Consider the following 17,184-nt stretch of genomic DNA (forward strand, 5'->3'; position numbering starts at 1 on the left):
ATATACTGAGTAATTCAGTGTGTCAGAAGTGTGGGTTTTATATAGGTGTATGATGGGAGATTAGCTTAAAAGGCATGTTGGGGACAAATTATGAGGGACTTTGAATGAAATGCTCATTTTCCTGTGGTGTGGTGGACATAGTGGTATAGTGGCTATGTTGTGAGTAATATTATGGCCATATAGTTGAGTGGTCCAGGGTTGGGCACTGGCACCAAACCAAAACATTCAGTCTTTCTCTAGGATTTTTCAAACTTACCTAAAAAAAGAGAAGACTGGTAGAAGGAGTCTTGGATGTAATACGTGGGAGTTCTCAGTGACCAAACTCTCTGCCTGTCGAGGATGCTAATGAGCACTAGATGAGGAGAGTGACCTAGTGAGTCACCTGGATGATGGTGGAGGGAAAGATCCTGGCAGAGACTTAAGTGCCAGGTTCTAGTTCTCTCCCAAATGTAGCAGCATTTTTGCCTCTTAGTGATGTTAATTTCCCCAGGAGCCAGAAACTCCACTTGAACTGGCCTAGGCAAAAAGATGAAAATTTTGGATCATAATACCAGAATGGGAAGAGTAGAATGCAGTTGGTCAGACTTAAAGACCCATTCATTGTCCCTTTTCACTGGCCTCTGCGTCTTTCATCAAAGTAGTTTTGTCTTTCAAAGGGGCTTTCCCCAGGAGGTTGGAACCCTGGGCTTCCAGGCGTTCCCAGCACACATTTTCTAGCTTTAAGAGGCTCTGCTGCTTTTTCCTTACTGCCAATTTGATAAATTCTAGGGATGATCTCTGATTGGTCCATAGGGTTCTGTTGTCAACCCCAAGGCCAGAGGGCCAGCATTGCAATTGGCAGGCCCATTAGAACTGCCCAGTTCTGTGGGGGAGGAGCTGTTTTCCCTAAGAACAGGGTGGGATGCTATCCACAGTCAACAAAACAATACAAGCCTTCAACAGATTGGGAAGGTTTAACCTGGGTTCATAGCCTTGGGGCTGGAAAGGAAGGGTTGCCTTTGAGAAACATTATCCAAGAGAGGTAGAATCTGCACTTAAGTATGCTAGAGGATGAGCAGATTTGGGAAGAGAAATACTGGGCTCCTATTACTTGTAGCTCAGTCAATAAAGAATCCACTTGCAATGCCGGAGACCTGGGTTCAATTCCTGGGTCAGGAAGATCCCCTGGAGAAGGAAATGGCAACCCACTCTAGTATACTTGCCTGGGAAATCCCATAGACAGAGGAGCCTGGCAGGCTACAGTACAGTGTATGGGGTTGCAAGAGTTGGACATGACTTAGTGACTAAACCACTACCATCTTTATCAAGTGGAAAACTTTCATTGGGATATAGCTATCTTGATGAAAGTGGTTAACCTGATAGTTGGGCGTTTTTCACAAAGGCTGAGGTTCCATTTCAATCAGAAATCTGGTGCTATCAGTGCGTTCTTCCTCAAAGTTTTCTGACCATTCTGCATTAGTGAACTCCACCAGTGTTAATGGTATACTTTTCAGAGTTTCTATTGTCTATGAGGCCTTCGTATATGCATATCATGTTATTTAATCATTACAGGAACCCTGTGAAGTGTATTATGTGGAGGAGGGAAACCCAGTTGAGGGAAGATAAGAAATTTGGCTCAAAAACAGTTCTGTTTTCCAAAATTTATTTCATTTTTTATTGGGCTATAGTTACTTTACAATTATGTGTTTCTGCTGCACAGCAAAGTGAATCAGCCACACATGTACATATATTCCCTCTTTTTTGGATTTCTTTCCAAAAAATGTAGGTTGCCACAGAGCACTGAGTATGTGCTGTAAGTCGGTTGCTCAGCTGTGTTCGATTCTTTGCAACCTCATGGACTGTAGCCTGCCAGGCTTCTCTGTCCATGGAATTCTCCAGGAAAGAATACTGGAGTGGATAGCCATTCCCTTCTCCAGGGTATCTTTCCGACCCAAGGATTGAACCTGGGTCTCCTGCATTGCCGGCAGATTCTGAAGAAAAGCTAGGACAAACCTAGGCAGTGTATTAAAGAACAGAGACATCACTTTGCTGGCAAAAGTCTGCCTAGTCAAAGCTGTGGTTTTTCTAGTAGTCATGTATGGAGATGAGAGCTGGACCATAAAGAAGGCTGAGCTCTGAAAAATTGATGCTTTTGAACTGTAGTGTTGGAGAAAACTCTTGAGAGTCTCTTGGACAGCAAAGAGATTAAACCAGTCAATCCTAAAGGAACTCAATCCTGGATATTCATTGGAAGGACTGACGCTGAAGCTGAAACTCCCAATACTTTGGCCAGGTGATGTGAAGATCTGACTCATTGGAAAAGACTCTGATGCTGGGAAAGATTGAAGGCAGGAGGAGAAGGGTGACAGAGGATGAGATGGTTGGATGGTTATTGCCGACTCACTGGACATGAGTTTGAACAAACTCCAGGAGATAGTGAAGGACAAGGAAGCCTGGTGTGTTGCAGTCCATGGGGTCACAGAGAGTTGGACAGGGCCTAGTGAATGAACAAAATAAAGTTGGTTAGGTCTGTTTTTAAAATGACAGGTTCTTCCTAGTACATGCCTTGTGTAGATACTACCACTCACTAATAATACCTATACTAGCAAAGTCTTAGAGATAGTGAAGAACAGGGAAGCCTGGCATGCTGTAGTTCATGGGGTTGCAGAGTTGGACACGACTTAGCAACTTAGTTGGACATGAGCAACTCTTAATAACAGATCACAGTTACTGAGCTCTTACTCTGTGCTAGTGGTGTCTTCAGTCCAGTGTGCTGGTTGTGCTGGTATTATCCACATCTTTTATTTGGGAAAACTGGTGCTTTTAGTCGTGTAGCTAGTAAATGAGGCAGGCAGAACTTGAATTCAGCTCTCTTGATGCTAGGAGCCAAATCTATAATCACTACTTTCTACTGGTTCTAGCTCAATGAGTAATGCTAATCTGGTAGACTTCCAAGTCAGCTGCTGTTACCATGCTTCTCTGACAGTAATTTCCAACCGGGGGAAAAGATAGAGCTGGTAGCAATGTTTCCTCCCATAATCTTCAGTGCTTTCCTTGCCTTAATCTCAAGGCTTGGGAGAAAGGAAAAGCAATTCACTGCACAAAAGTGCTTTGAGGTCTCCTGTTCAGAGAAATGATTAAAAGTGTTTTGGTGATGATAAACATTGTTGTCATTGGTTTTCAGTCGCTAATTCATGTCCTACTCTTGGCAACCTCATGGACTGTAGCAAGCCAGACTCCTCTGTCCTCCACTTTCTCCCTGAATTTGCTCAAATTCATGTCCATCAGAAATGCTATCTAACCATCTCATCCTTTGCTGCTCCCTTCTTTTGTCTTCAATCTTTCCCAGGATCAGTCTTTTCCAGTGAGTCAGCTCTTCCTATCAGGTGGCCAAAGTATTGGAGCTTCAGCTTTAGCAACCATTCTTCTAATGAATATTCCTTTAGGGTTGACTGATTTGACCTCCTTGCAGTCCAAGGGACTCTCAAGAGTCTTCTCTAGCAGTATTGCTAACTTGGTGGATAAGTTCTCATTTAGTTTTGGCTAAAAGTTTTATTTGCACACTAATCATGTTCTGTCTTTCACCAGAAGTTTCCTTTTCTGTTAAAATATAAAGATCCTAAAAATTGTCTTTATTTTTAGAGCGCTTCACTTTGACTCACTGGTTTGGATGTGGTCTCTTTCAATAAATAGCAGCAAAGGAACATCCCTGCTGATTTAGTGGTTAAGGCTCCACACTTCCACTGCAGGGGATCTGGGTTCGAACCTTGGTGGGGGAATTTAGATCTCACATGTCTTGCAGGCATGTCAACTAAAAAAATTTTTTTTAGTAAAATTGCAGCATAATGTCTCCAGCACAGCATTTGATATTGCCTATTTTAGTAAAAGTTACATTTGTTTAGTTTCTGTTAGTGAACAATATTGGAGAAGGAAATGGCTACCCACTCCAGTATTCTTGCCTGGGAAATCCCATGGGCAGAGTAGCCTGCTAGGTTATTTATAGTCCATGGGGTTGCAAAGAGTCAAATCTGACTTGCTGACTAAAGAACAACAACAATGAACAATATTATGATCACACAAATGTCACGGTGTTTTTGTTAGGTAAATCCCTCATGTCTTTCTACTAATATAAAGGCCTGTGCTGTGGCCTGCCTTGGTCTGTTGGTTCCCAGATGTGGTATACAGCTGTTTGTCATGTTCTCCTTCCATAGCACATGGAAATCCCAACTGTATTTCCACAGTGTGGGTTGCCTGTTGAGTTCACTGTTTAAAAACAAGTGAGAGTTGAAATATTCCTCTTTATATTTTTATTGAAAAGAGAAAAGATTACTATGAGTATATTCCGTTGGTATTCATTGTATGGGTTAATTTGAAAAAGTTTGTATGCCCACTTCTGATGGAATTTGGGTCAGATTACAATACAGTGCTCAGAATAAAAAAATTTCGCATTACACTATTTGATGTTCGTTCATTCATTCATTCTTCATTTACTATACTTAATCAACAAGTATAATTAAATCCTTGTTCAGGAGATGGATAAGATGTGTCCTTTATAGTGGGAGGAATTTATTATCTGATAGAGCTGTTTACGGGCTTCCCAGGTGGCTCTTGTGGTAAAGAACCTGATTGCCAATGCAGAAGATGCAAGAGATGCCAGTTTGAGCCCTGTGTCAGGAAGATCCCCTGGAGGAGGGCAAAGCCTGGAGAATTCTTGCCTGGAGAAATTCCATGGACAGAGGAGCCTGGTGGGCTACAGTTCATAGGGCGGCAAAGAGACATGACTGAGTGACTTAACATGCATGCAGAGCTGTTTATAAATATCACTTTGCAACCTTGATAAATGCAGTGAATGTTACTTAAAATTTCCAAAGAGATTCAGGCTTTCAAGAGAGTTGCTGAAATAAAGTCTATATTCCTGTGTTTGGGGAAACAAATACTGTCATTGATTGGTAGGATGGTAAGAGATATTAGAGCCAGCTGAAACCGTTAAGCATGCCTGACCATCTTGAGGTAATTGCCTCTCTGCAGATGCCAGATATTATTTATAGAACTATTTTAACATTTAGTGAGAATCTGTAATATTTAGGGTCAGCATGAGACTTTCATTCTAAATAACTTTTCCAAGCTTCATATCTGAGAATGCATATTGTTTTCTGTGATTGCACGACTGTGCAAGTGTAAAGAAGAAGTATAAAGCACAAGACTATCACACTGTTAAAAGAAAATACTGGTCCCAGTTACTGAGTATGTACACCAAACACAGCTCTTTGATTAATGGGACTATTTCCAGACAGAACAAGGTGGAATCTATGTTCCTAATTGTGACACGATTTCCTGAAAAATACAGCTAGGTACACTTGAGGGTTTGTGTGTAATTTGCCTTTTTAAAAAGCCCTCCCTCTAAATCCAAGGTTTTTCCGTGGCCTGCTAAAGCTGAGACCGAGCCCTAGCGGCAGGACCGGAAAACTTGCTTCCGGAACCTTTGTGCTGAATTGCCTTGCCACCGGCCGGTGCTCATTCGTAAAGGACCGTCCCAGCTAAGAGCCTGTTGTTAGGAACCTGCTTGGCCTCGGATCTGAGGGGCTTTAGGTTGGCTGTTGCTGTGACTTGAAGCAGGCGCTGGGGAGAGTCCACTGCAAGGAAGGCGCCATGGACGATCAGGGCTGCCCCCGGTGTAAGACCACCAAGTACCGGAACCCTTCGTTGAAGCTGATGGTGAATGTGTGCGGACACACTCTGTGAGTCTGGGGATAGTTGGGTTCCATGGGGGGAGACGCACAGGGTGGGAGCTCCCGAAAGAGCCGGGAGATGCTTGTCGTCGGCTCAGGGGAGAAAAGGGCTTCGTTAGTATCGACACTGGGGAAGAAAATAGGAAAAGGGAACGTTGTTTCTCTAAACAGACTACCCTCCAGTCCTGAGCCTCTCTGGCCTGCTTTGAACTGCCGGATTCCCTGATGTGGTAACCAGCAGTTTGTCACGTTCCCCCCTCCTTAGGCGATGAGAATCTGGACTGTATTTCCGGGCTGTGTTGTTAACAGGGTTCCAGCGTGGGAGATCGGAGTGTTTAATTTCACGCAAAGCGTTTTTATTAAAAAGAAAGTGCTATGAAAATACAATTACTGTTTATATACTGTTGCTGTTTGTTGCACAGGTTAATATGAAACTCCATCGATATGCCCACTGTCCTGATGGAGTTTGGTTAGTTCTTATCTCTAAAAGAGAAAATTCAGGTTCTAGGCAGTTAATTTTGGAGATACAGTAATGGCTGGCATTTATTGGGTGTACATTACGTGTCAGGCAGTGTTCTAAGCGCTTTAACTTGAGTTAATCCCATTTCATTCTCAACAGCAGCCCTATGAAGTAGGTACTCATCTCATTCCCATTTTACAGGAAAAGAAACGGAGACTGCTTCAGATACCTTATTTAGTGGACCCTTCTAGAATTGGAACACAGGCTGTCTGACTATAGAATGCCAATTTTGGGGGGTTTAGGGGCAAGAAGGGAGATTGTTTTGAAGAATAAGTGCAGGAACTGATCAGCGTGTTTCTTGCCACGTTTTTATGGTTAAATGTGGTTCAGTAAAGGTGGTTTTATAAAGCGCTTTGAAATGTAAGGTGAACATACATTCTCGTAGTTTCTTTGATGTTTCTAAGACATAAAAAATGATGGTTAACCTGCAATGTGGTAGACAAGATCTTTGGGTAAGCCTGAGTTGCATGGTTTGTTGTAGCTATAATGATTATAAAGGGATTTAATAACTTACTGGACTGGTCTTATTTTCTAAGTAGTCTTTATTTTCCTTTGCTTTATCCAGCAAAGGAAATACAGTAGAGCTGTATTGAATGTGATTGAATGGATTAAAATTAGAAATAAGGTGAAAGTAATCAAGTAGATTGGAAAAGGGAAACCAGACAAATGCTGTAAAGACTATTCAGTTTTTAGAAAGATTTTGGTTGGTTTCTCTTTATTTTCCTGTACCAGATTTGTTATAGTTGGTGCTCAAGGAAAAGGAATTTGCTTTTTTTTGAAAGGGTACTAAATGTAATTTACTGGAAAAAATTGATACCTAGTAGTAATTAGCTAGTCAGGGAAGATTATGTGATTTTTAGCAAAATAAATTGCATTTTTATTAGACAGTCATTTATTTTTAATTGGAAATTGCTTTTGTTGTGTCCATGGTCTTTTCTGTTTTTTTCATAAGAGTTAAGAATTGTCTATGTCATTCTGATGTTGCATTGATTTTGGTTTATTTGCTAATCTGTTAGTTAAAGACCAAGTTTTACAGCCCTTTTTTAACTTGAAATATGATCAAAATGAATAAAAGATTATATGGTATTGGCTAAGAGAATGAACTTCTGATTTTGAATTCTTTGTACTCTTATAGGCTCTGGGCAAATTCCTCTTATCTCATTTTTCTTCCCTGTACAATAGAGATAACAGCACTATGTATATTACAGTGTTTGAGGATTAAATAATATATGTAAACATCATACTTGGAGGTGCTTAATAGAATTTTTTTCACATAGTATTTGCTCAGTATACATTGGCAATCATTATTATTATTTATGCATGGTACGGATGCTAAGCAGAAGTAAAATTTAAACAGGATCCACTCGGCCTGCTTTAAAAGACTTGCACAACAATGGTATCTTTAAATGAATTCAAGAGATTATAAAATGTGGAAATACAGTTTTGATTATAATGCCCCTTTTGTGATTTAAATAGGAACTCAGAATCATGTTCTCTCATGGAAATGGGGTTATATATACCCTGACTTTTTTCATAATGTGTATCTTGGATATCTTTTCTAAATTGGTATGTGTATATACTCCTCTTTAACATTTGGATGATAGTCCACTGTTTGGTTATACTATAATTGATTTACCCAAAAATTTTGTTATGAATATTTAGATTTCCTATTTTTCACTAGAGTCAGTTTCTCTATTTCTGCCCTCCTCCTCAGCCCGTATACAAGTATATTGTAAGATATAAGAGGAGAACCAGGGATAAATGCCTAATAGTGGAATTGTATGTGACTTTTGAATTTTGATAAACATTGCCCACTTGTTCTCAGAAAAGATTGTATCTGTTGTGCTCCCACCAACTGTTCATGGGAATTCTTGTTGCCACATATCTTTGCTGGTAATGGGCATTATTACTTTTTTAATCTTGCTGTTCTGATAAGTAATAGAACATTATAGATTTTGATGTGAAATACTTTTGATTTGATAGTATGCTGAATTTGTACAGAATGTCTTTCATGGGATTGAGCTTAGGCATTGCTATAATTGTTGGTCTGAAAGGAGTATTATTTTTTAGTAGTAATATTTGTATTAATACTATTATCTATTGCTATGTAATAAATTGCCTCAAAAGTTAGTACCTTAATAAATATTTATTACACAGTTTTGGAGGGTCAGGAGTCTGAGAGTGGCTCAGCTCAGTGATTCTGGCTCAGTGTCTTTCATGAGGTTTGCTCAAGCTGTTTTCTTGGACTGGAGTGTCTGTCCAAGGTCACTCATGTGGCTCTAGGCAGGTTCAGTTCCTCTCCTTGGACCCTCCGTAGGACTGCTCGTGATGTGGCTTTTCCCAGAGTTAGTGAGAGAACTAGAGGCTCCAGAGCCTTTCATCATCTAATGACAAAAATCACATTATCATTGCTTCTGCTGGATTTTATTTGTTAGCACTGAAGTCCTGTTACAGAGTAGGAGGGTATTTATACACAAGAGTGTGAATACCATGAGGCAAGGATACCAGGGCCACATGATTTTACTCACTTTATTTTGTGTGTCAAGTAGCAAAGTCATTTTAAGAGGCAAGTAATAAAGTGAGTAGGGATAGTGCTTCACAGGAGATAGGAAGTGTGGGATTATGGAAAGATTATTTAGAAGTACTATTTATGAGAGAAAATACAGGAGCAGAAAGGAGAAAAAAGGTGAAACATTATGAAAATAGTTTTCTCCCTTAACTGCTAGCAGTTGAGGAAGTGGTGATTGAGTAGTAAAGGGCCCACCTGGTAGGAAAGATACCCTGAAGAAGGAAATGGCTCCTCATTCCAGTATTCTTTCCGGAAAATCCCATGGATAGAGGAGCCTGGTGAGCTACACTCCATAGGGTAGCAGAAGAGTCGGATATGACTTAGCGACTAAACAACGACAAATTCCATTATGTATTAATATTAAATCAATCCAGCAAACACCCAAATGAATTAATTGCATGCACATCCAAAGAAGATTGGATTCTAAGTTTGCTTTTTTTTCAATTCAAGGATGAACTTTTGTCTTAGTCACAGAAAAGGGTAACTTTTTTCTGTTTATCAGGGCCACCTATTTTTAGAAATAAGCCTTTCATAGAATTCTTCGTAGAATTTTAAAGGCATGTTGATTTAGAAGGAGCCAGTTATATCTAATTCTCATTTAACTAAAGTCTTTTTTATTTTTTTCTTTTTCAGAAAAGATGGGAAAACTTTATTTTCTTTGGAATAGAGCAGATCCTCTTTACCCAATATAGTTGGATGATATTTTTCAGAGTAACACAAGCAAGTAAAACTAATAATTTAAGTTTTATCCCAACCATCCTTAGCAACACTTGTCTCTGGAAACTACCTATATTTGATTTTACTAAATCTTCTTTCTTCATTTTAAACACACATAAGACACAAAGTAGAATAAAGAAAAACTCATCCTGATATATGTTAAAGACAATATATTGCCATATTTTCTTAAAGTTTCTCTTTTTCTCCTTTTTATTTTTACTTTTTTCTCTGCTTCTCTCTCTCTCTCTCTCTTGCTAGGTAGATTTTTCTGAAGAGTTACCAGTCTGAATTTTGCTGATTGCATCTCTGTGGTATTATTATGTTCCTTTGTATTTCCTATAAATTACTAGCAGCTTTTAGAGGTTTATCAGATTAAAGTTCAGTTTATTTGTTGTTGGAAAGAATAATTCTAAAGTGGTATTAATTCATTTGTTTAATATGCTGGGCTTGTACATTACTGTTTTCTGAACTGGGAAATAGTGGACAGAAAAATTAGAAAAAGGTACTCATTCTGGGTAGAAAATTAGAAAAAGGGGACTTTCTGGATATATTGTTGTTAATTTCTAATTTAATTTTGTTGTAGTAAGAGAACAAATTTTGATAAATTTCAGTCTTACAAAATTTTATGAAAACTTATGGTCCAGTGTGTGGTCTATTTTGGTGAGCAAGGTCTTACTTGATGAGCAAGTCAAGTTGAAAAGAATGTGTGTTCTGTAACTGTTGGGTATAGTGTATGTCAGATAGGTCAGCTTGGTTGATAGTGTTAACTTCTGAGTATCTTTACTAATCCTGTATCCTTACTAATTTATTGTTTCTACTCATTTTATCAGTTATTCCAAACAGATTGTGTATTTGTCAGTTTCTCTTTTTAGTAGTTCTGTCATGCTTCATGTATTTTGAAACTCTTATTAGGTACATCAGTTCAGTTCAGTTCAGTTCAGTTGCTCAGTTGTGTCTGACTCTTTGTGACCCCATGAATAGCAGCACTCCAGGCCTCCCTGTCCATCACCCATTCTCAGAGTTCACTCAGACTCACATCCATCGAGTCAGTGATGCCATCCAGCCATCTCATCCTCTGTCGTCCCCTTCTCCTCCTGCCCCCAATCCCTCCCAGCATCAGAGTCTTTTCCAGTGAGTCAGCTCTTCACATGAGGTGGCCAAAGTACTGGAATTTCAGCTTCAGCATCATTCCTTCCAAAGAAATCCCAGGGCTGGTCTCCTTCAGAATGGACTGGTTGGATCTCCTTGCAGTCCAAGGGACTCTCAAGAGTCTTCTCCAACACCACAGTTCAAAAGCATCAGTTCTTCAGCGTTTAGCCTTCTTCACAGTACAACTCTCACAATCATACATGACCACAGGAAAAACCATAGCCTTGACTAGACGGACCTTTGTTGGCAAAGTAATGTCTCTGCTTTTGAATATGCTATCTAGGTTGATCGTAACTTCCCTTCCAAGGAGTAAGCGTCTTTTAATTTCATGGCTGCATTCACCATCTGCAGTGATTTTGGACCCCCCAAAAATAAAGTCTTACACTGTTTCCACTGTTTCCCCATCTATGTGCCATGAAGTGATGGGACCAGATGCCATGATCTTCATTTTCTGAATGTTGAGCTTTAAGCCAACTTTTTCACTCTCCTCTTTCACTTTCATCAAGAGGCTTTTGAGTTCCTCTTCACTTTCTGCCATAAGGGTGGTGTCATCTGCATATCTGAGGTTATTGATATTTCTCCCGGCAATCTTGATTGCTTACTTTACTGCAACTCAATCTCCAAACTTTGAGTTCCTTGCAAAACTTGTTGGGGCTTGATTTTAGGCTTTGTTAGAGTAAGTCTAGATAGAATAAGTCTTATTATACGATGTGGTCCCCATTCTTGAAGCCTTTCTGGTATCTCAACTGGATTTTTGAGGTGTTAATAAGGTGTTACTGTGGTTTCTCTACTCTGGCTGGGTAGGAACTCTAAAATATACCCAGCACTCCTTAACTACCCTCTCTTCCTCTCTCAGCCATTCTCTTTTAAGCCTTGATTGGTTTTGCCCTGCATATATGCAGTCTGTTCTTTGGCCTGGCCATGGACTTATCGGAATTCTTATACAGACTTCTGACCCTCTGCCTTGCAGATATCAACCATGTCAACTGCACTGAAGTTTGATCTTTGCCTGTACAACTTAGCACAACCACTGTGCCCTTCTTAAACTCTTGCTTGCTAGGCTATCGTCATGGAAATTTTTCCCAGATAGAAAAATGAGGCAATTGTCGGGCTCACCTTGTTAGTTTACCATTTCTAAGGGATTATAGTCTTTGTGTTACGCATTGTCTAATGTCTGTAAACAGTTGTTTCATACATTTTGTTTTATGGTTGCTCATGGTAGGAATGCTAGTCTGACATCAGTTGCTCCATCATATTTGTTAGAAAATGCTGGACTTACTGTTGTTGAGGCATTTACTTCCTTTAGTCTCAGTTTTGTGTGTACATGTTTATTTTCTTTACCTCAAAATTGGTAATTGGTAATTTCTGTTCCCCTTTAACATTTCTTTCCTTTTGCAGTTTCTGATTTTTTTTTACTGTCTCAGTTTCTCCCCTAAAACTTTTCTAAATATACTTTTCTTCTCTTCCTCCTCCCCTGCTTCTTATTCTTCCTCCTTCTCCTCCTCCTACCTATCTCCCGCCTCTTCTTCTTTTTCTTCATGGCGTGAGTGTTTTAAAGTTGATTAGGATATAATGTTGTAGAACAGCTCTGGAGAATTAATATCTAATATTTTGTGGGTCATACTCTAATGACTATCTCGAGACCATTCTCCTGAAGGAGATGGTTTTTGCTTACACTGCATGTGTGAGTTGGTATCCCGTGTATTTCAGTAATTCACATCCATTAAGTAATAGAACACTGAAACATGAGTTAGAAAATCTATATTCTAGTTCTGTCACAGACTGGCAAGTTTTAGATCACCTGTTTAGCTTTGATTTGTAAATTTGTTTAGAACAGATAATTTTTAACCCCCTTCAGTCTCTTAAAATTTGGGTAATTTAGTTAATAGTTAATTAGAAAATCACTGTACTCAGTAGCTTTAGTCTTTTTTTTTGGACCATATACCATTAATAAAAGTGCTTCATAAAATATGAAAAATTTCAGTTATTTTTATTAACTGTGATTTTCCCTTTTCAATACAGGAGAAAGTACTGATCACTATTTATAGAATGTAAATATATCACTATATGGCTATAATATATATATTTTTGATTTTATTAAAATGACTGTGCATTTTGGTTTTTAAGATGCAATGTTTGCATTTAAGTTCCTTTTTTATTAAGTGTAACTTAATGTTACGGCAGAAAGTGAAGAGGAACTAAAAAGCCTCTTTATGAAAGTGAAAGAGGAGAGTGAAAAAGTTGGCTTAAAGCTCAACATTCAGAAAATGAAGATCATGGCATCCGGTCCCATCACTTCATGGGAAATAGATGGGGAAACAGTGGAAACAGTGTCAGACTTTATTTTTCTGGGCTCCAAAATCACTACAGATGGTGACTGCAGCCGTGAAATTAAAAGACCCTTACTCCTTGGAAGGAAAGTTATGACCAACCTAGATAGCGTATTCAAAAGCATAGACATTACTTTGCCAACAAAGATCCGTCTAGGCAAGGCTATGGTTTTTCCTGTGGTCATGTATGGATGTGAGAGTTGGACTGTGAAGAAGGCTGAGTGCCAAAGAATTGATGCTTTTGAACTGTGGTGTTGGAGAAGACTCTTGCGAGTCCCATGGACTGCAAGGAGATCCAACCAGTCCATTCTGAAGGAGATCAGCCCTGGGATTTGAAACTCCAGTACTTTGGCCACCTCATGGGAAGAGCTGACTCATTGGAAAAAACTCTGATGCTGGGAGGGATTGGGGGCAGGAGGAGAAGGGGATGACAGAGGATGAGATGGCTGGATGGCATCACTGACTCGATGGACGTGAGTCTCAGTGAACTCCGGGAGTTGGTGATGGACAGGGAGGCCTGGCATGCTGTGATTCATGGGGTCGCAAAGAGTCAGACACGACTGAGCAACTGATCTGATCTGATCTGATATTCTTTAAAACCATGGTTACTAAATGTTTAGTAATTATGTTATTTGTACTGTTTCTTTTTGAATGTGAAAAACATAGCCCTATGGGATAAGTCTCTTCTCTAATTCTTTTCATTTATACTGGGAATCTTTTTTTTAAGAATCATTTTATCTGCTGAGTAGTTTACTATGTATATGTATGGATGTATGTATACACCCAATCCCATAAGTGTATATATACATCCATATATATACACATATATTTTCTGTCTTGGAGGAAACCTTGTGTGAGGTTTGACCTACAGGTGAACTTTCTTTTCACCTTTCTCCTTTAGGAGGTTTTTCTTTTATATATCCAGTTTTCCTTTGAAGTTATATTGTCCAATTTGTGTTACAAGATGCAAGCAGGTAAGAAGAAGCTGTTTATTAGATGTTCAAAGTTACTTGTTAAAAACACATTATTTTATTCTGCAAGAACCTGATACATTAGCAGTTGGTCATTAGGGATACAAATATAAACACAGAAAGAATTAATATATTTTCTCATTGCCTTTGTTTCTACTGTGGGCATGAAATATTACATCTAACAAATATATAATGATAGTTTGCCTGAGTTTGAATTCTAGATTTGCCACTTATTCTTAGCCAAGTGATTCAGGGAAAACTATTTTCTTTAAGCCTTTTTTTTCTCATCTGTATAGTGGGTTTACCAGTAGCATATACCTCATAGAATTACTGTGAACATTGGATGAGCACAGTTCAAATAAGTTTAAGAAGTTAGGTAAATTTAAGAGTATTTACTCTAATCAACCGTAAAGAGTTACTTTCAGTATTCTAAATGCAGAAAAATAACAGTTTTTAGGTTAAGTTTTTAGACTCTTTTTGGCAGTTTACTTGTTTACTTAGCAACTAGTCCCTGAGATAGTAAATAGAATGAGAACAATTGAATGAAAGTTTAACCTAGATATTTTGGTTTTCTTCATGTTTTAAATCTGTTAAGCTTGTTTTCAAAGGTAAAAAGGAATACTTAATTGTAGTTTATTAGTTATTGGTTTACTAATAAATATAAATTTACATTCTTTCTCATATACTCAATACATTTTCTAGACCACTGATTCGTAAACTTACGTCATCCTAGGAATCATCTTGGGTACCTATTTAAAACACCAATTTCTGGGCCTTACCATAGATCTTTGGTGGAGAACTTAGTATTTTATACTGGCTATCTAGGTTAGTCTTGTGCTCAAGCAGTTTTGGAAAACACAGTGCTGAGAATACAACAGTGAGTGTGAGAGACATGGTTACTGCCCCCATTAATTTTATAGTATTTTAGGTCTTCTTTTGAGTCATTAAATGGAAATTAGGTTTTTTTTTCTTCTTCTTTCTAAGGAGCAAAAAGGGAGTTTAGAATTATAAAAATATTCTTTGAAATTAAGATGTGAAAGTGGACTTTATGTTACTTCTTAAACAAGCTTTTTTTTTTTTTTTTTTAAGAAAAGTACTATTAAAGTAACAGAAATCTGAAATCCTGAACTCTTGTTGTAACCATTCTGCTGATGTAGGAAAAGGGCCTTTGGAGAAGCAAAAAGTTTTAGTGGGTGTATCCTAAAGTTAGGAGTTTTTGCAATATTAGCATCAAGCGATCAAGCCATTTAGGTGGCTCCAAGGGGGCTTCCTTGTAACTCAGATGGTGAAGAATCTGCCTGCAATGCAGCAGAGCCCGGTTTGATTTCTGGGAATGGCAACTCACTCCAGTATTCTTGCCTGGAGAATCCCATGGACACAGGAACTTGGCTGGCTACAGTAGTGGTGGGGTCACAAAGAATTGGGCATGACTGACTTAACACTGCTACTACAAATGCATAAATGTTTTTGTGGAACAATCTCTGAAGAGGAAAGATCTAAATATTAGCCCCTTTAGGAAGGTGACATGTGATGTCTGTTTTGGCTGTCAGGTTGGGGGTGGAAGCTTGTTCAGAAGTACATGATACAGAGTGCTGTTTGTTTTGTCAGAAGTATTGATAGGAAGATGGCAGACTTCATGAATGTAAATTTGAAGGAGATTAGCAGTCATCTTTTTAGTTCTATTCTACACCTGTCCTCCACTTTTTTTTTTGCCACTTTATTTTTTTTAATCAAAGGATATTGCTTTACAAAATTTTGTGGTTTTCTGTTATACATCAACAAGAATCAGCCAAAAGTACACCCATGTCCCCTCCCTCTTGCATCCCCTCCCATCCCCCTCTGCATCCCACTCTCATAGATTGTCATGGAGTCCCTATTTGAGTTCCCTGAGTCACAGAGCAGATTCCCATTGACTATCTGTTTGCCGTATGGTATTGTGAATTTAAGGAAAGATATAAGCATCTGAATGCAGAGTTCCAAAGAATAGCAAGAAGAGATAAGAAAGCCTTCCTCAGCAATCAATGGAAAGAAATAGAGGAAGACAACAGAATGGGAAAGACTAGAGATCTCTTCAAGAAAATTAGAGATACCAAGGGGACATTTCATGCAAAGATGGGCTCGATAAAGGACAGAAATGGTATGGACCTAAGAGAAGCAGAAGATATCAAGAAGAGGTGGCAAGAATACACAGAAAAACTGTACAAAAAAGATCTTCATGACCCAGATAATCACGATGGGGTGATCACTGACCTAGAGCCAGACATCCTGGAGTGTGAAGTCAAGTGGGCCTTAGGAAGCTTCACTATGAACAAAGCTAGTGGAGGTGATGGAATTCCAGTGGAGCTATTTCAAATCCTGAAAGATGATGCTGTGAAAGTGCTGCACTCAATATGCCAGCAAATTTGGAAAACTCAGCAGTGGCCACAGGACTGGAAAAGGTCAGTTTTCATTCCAATCCCAAAGAAAGGCAATGCCAAAGAATGCTCAAACTACCGCACAATTGCACTCATCTCACATGCTAGTAATTTAATGCTCAAAATTCTCCAAGCCAGGCTTCAGCAATAGGTGAACCGTGAACTTCCTGATGTTCAAGCTGGTTTTAGAAAAGGCAGAGGAACCAGAGATCAAGTTGCCAACATCTGCTGGATCATGAAAAAAGCAAGAGAGTTCCAGAAAAACATCTGTTTCTGCATTATTGACTATGCCAAAGCCTTTGACTGTGTGGATCACAATAAACTGTGGAAAATTCTGAAAGAGATGGGAATACCAGACCACCTGACCTGCCTCTTGAGAAATCTGTATGCAGGTCAGGAAGCAACAGGTAGAACTGGACATGGAACAATAGACTGGTTCCAAATAGGAAAAGGAGTACGTCAAGGCTGTATATTGTCACCCTGCTTATTTAACTTATATGCAGAGTACATCATGAGAAACGCTGGGCTGGAAGAAGCACAAGCTGGAATCAAGATTGCCCGGAGAAACATCAATAACCTCAGATATGCAGATGACACCACCCTTATGGCAGAAAGTGAAGAGGAACTAAAAGGCCTCTTGATGAAAGTGAAAGAGGAGAGTGAAAAAGTTGGCTTAAAGCTCAACATTCAGAAAACGAAGACCATGGCATCTGGTCCCATCACTTCATGGGAAATAGATGGGGAAACAGTAGAAACAGTGTCAGACTTCATATTTGGGGGCTCCAAAATCACTGCAGATGGTGACT

At 39.0% G+C, this 17,184-nt stretch overlaps 1 protein-coding gene across 2 annotated transcripts in view; it reads left to right on the forward strand.

Annotated features, from left to right (window-relative positions):
• Positions 1–5,488: 5,488 nt before the first annotated feature.
• Positions 5,489–17,184, forward strand: part of MNAT1 (MNAT1, CDK activating kinase assembly factor) — a 210,026-nt gene continuing 198,330 nt past the window's right edge. The window contains exon 1 of one of the 2 annotated variants that reach the window (XM_027554257.1): positions 5,489–5,717. In XM_027554257.1, the coding sequence (XP_027410058.1) occupies positions 5,629–5,717 (89 nt within the window). In that variant the 5' untranslated portion in view covers positions 5,489–5,628. The remainder of the gene's footprint in view (positions 5,718–17,184) is intronic. The other variant, XM_027554256.1, reaches the window with a different exon arrangement.

Source organism: Bos indicus x Bos taurus, chromosome 10 (assembly GCF_003369695.1).
Source record: "Bos indicus x Bos taurus breed Angus x Brahman F1 hybrid chromosome 10, Bos_hybrid_MaternalHap_v2.0, whole genome shotgun sequence".
NCBI classification, from domain to species: domain Eukaryota; kingdom Metazoa; phylum Chordata; class Mammalia; order Artiodactyla; family Bovidae; genus Bos; species Bos indicus x Bos taurus.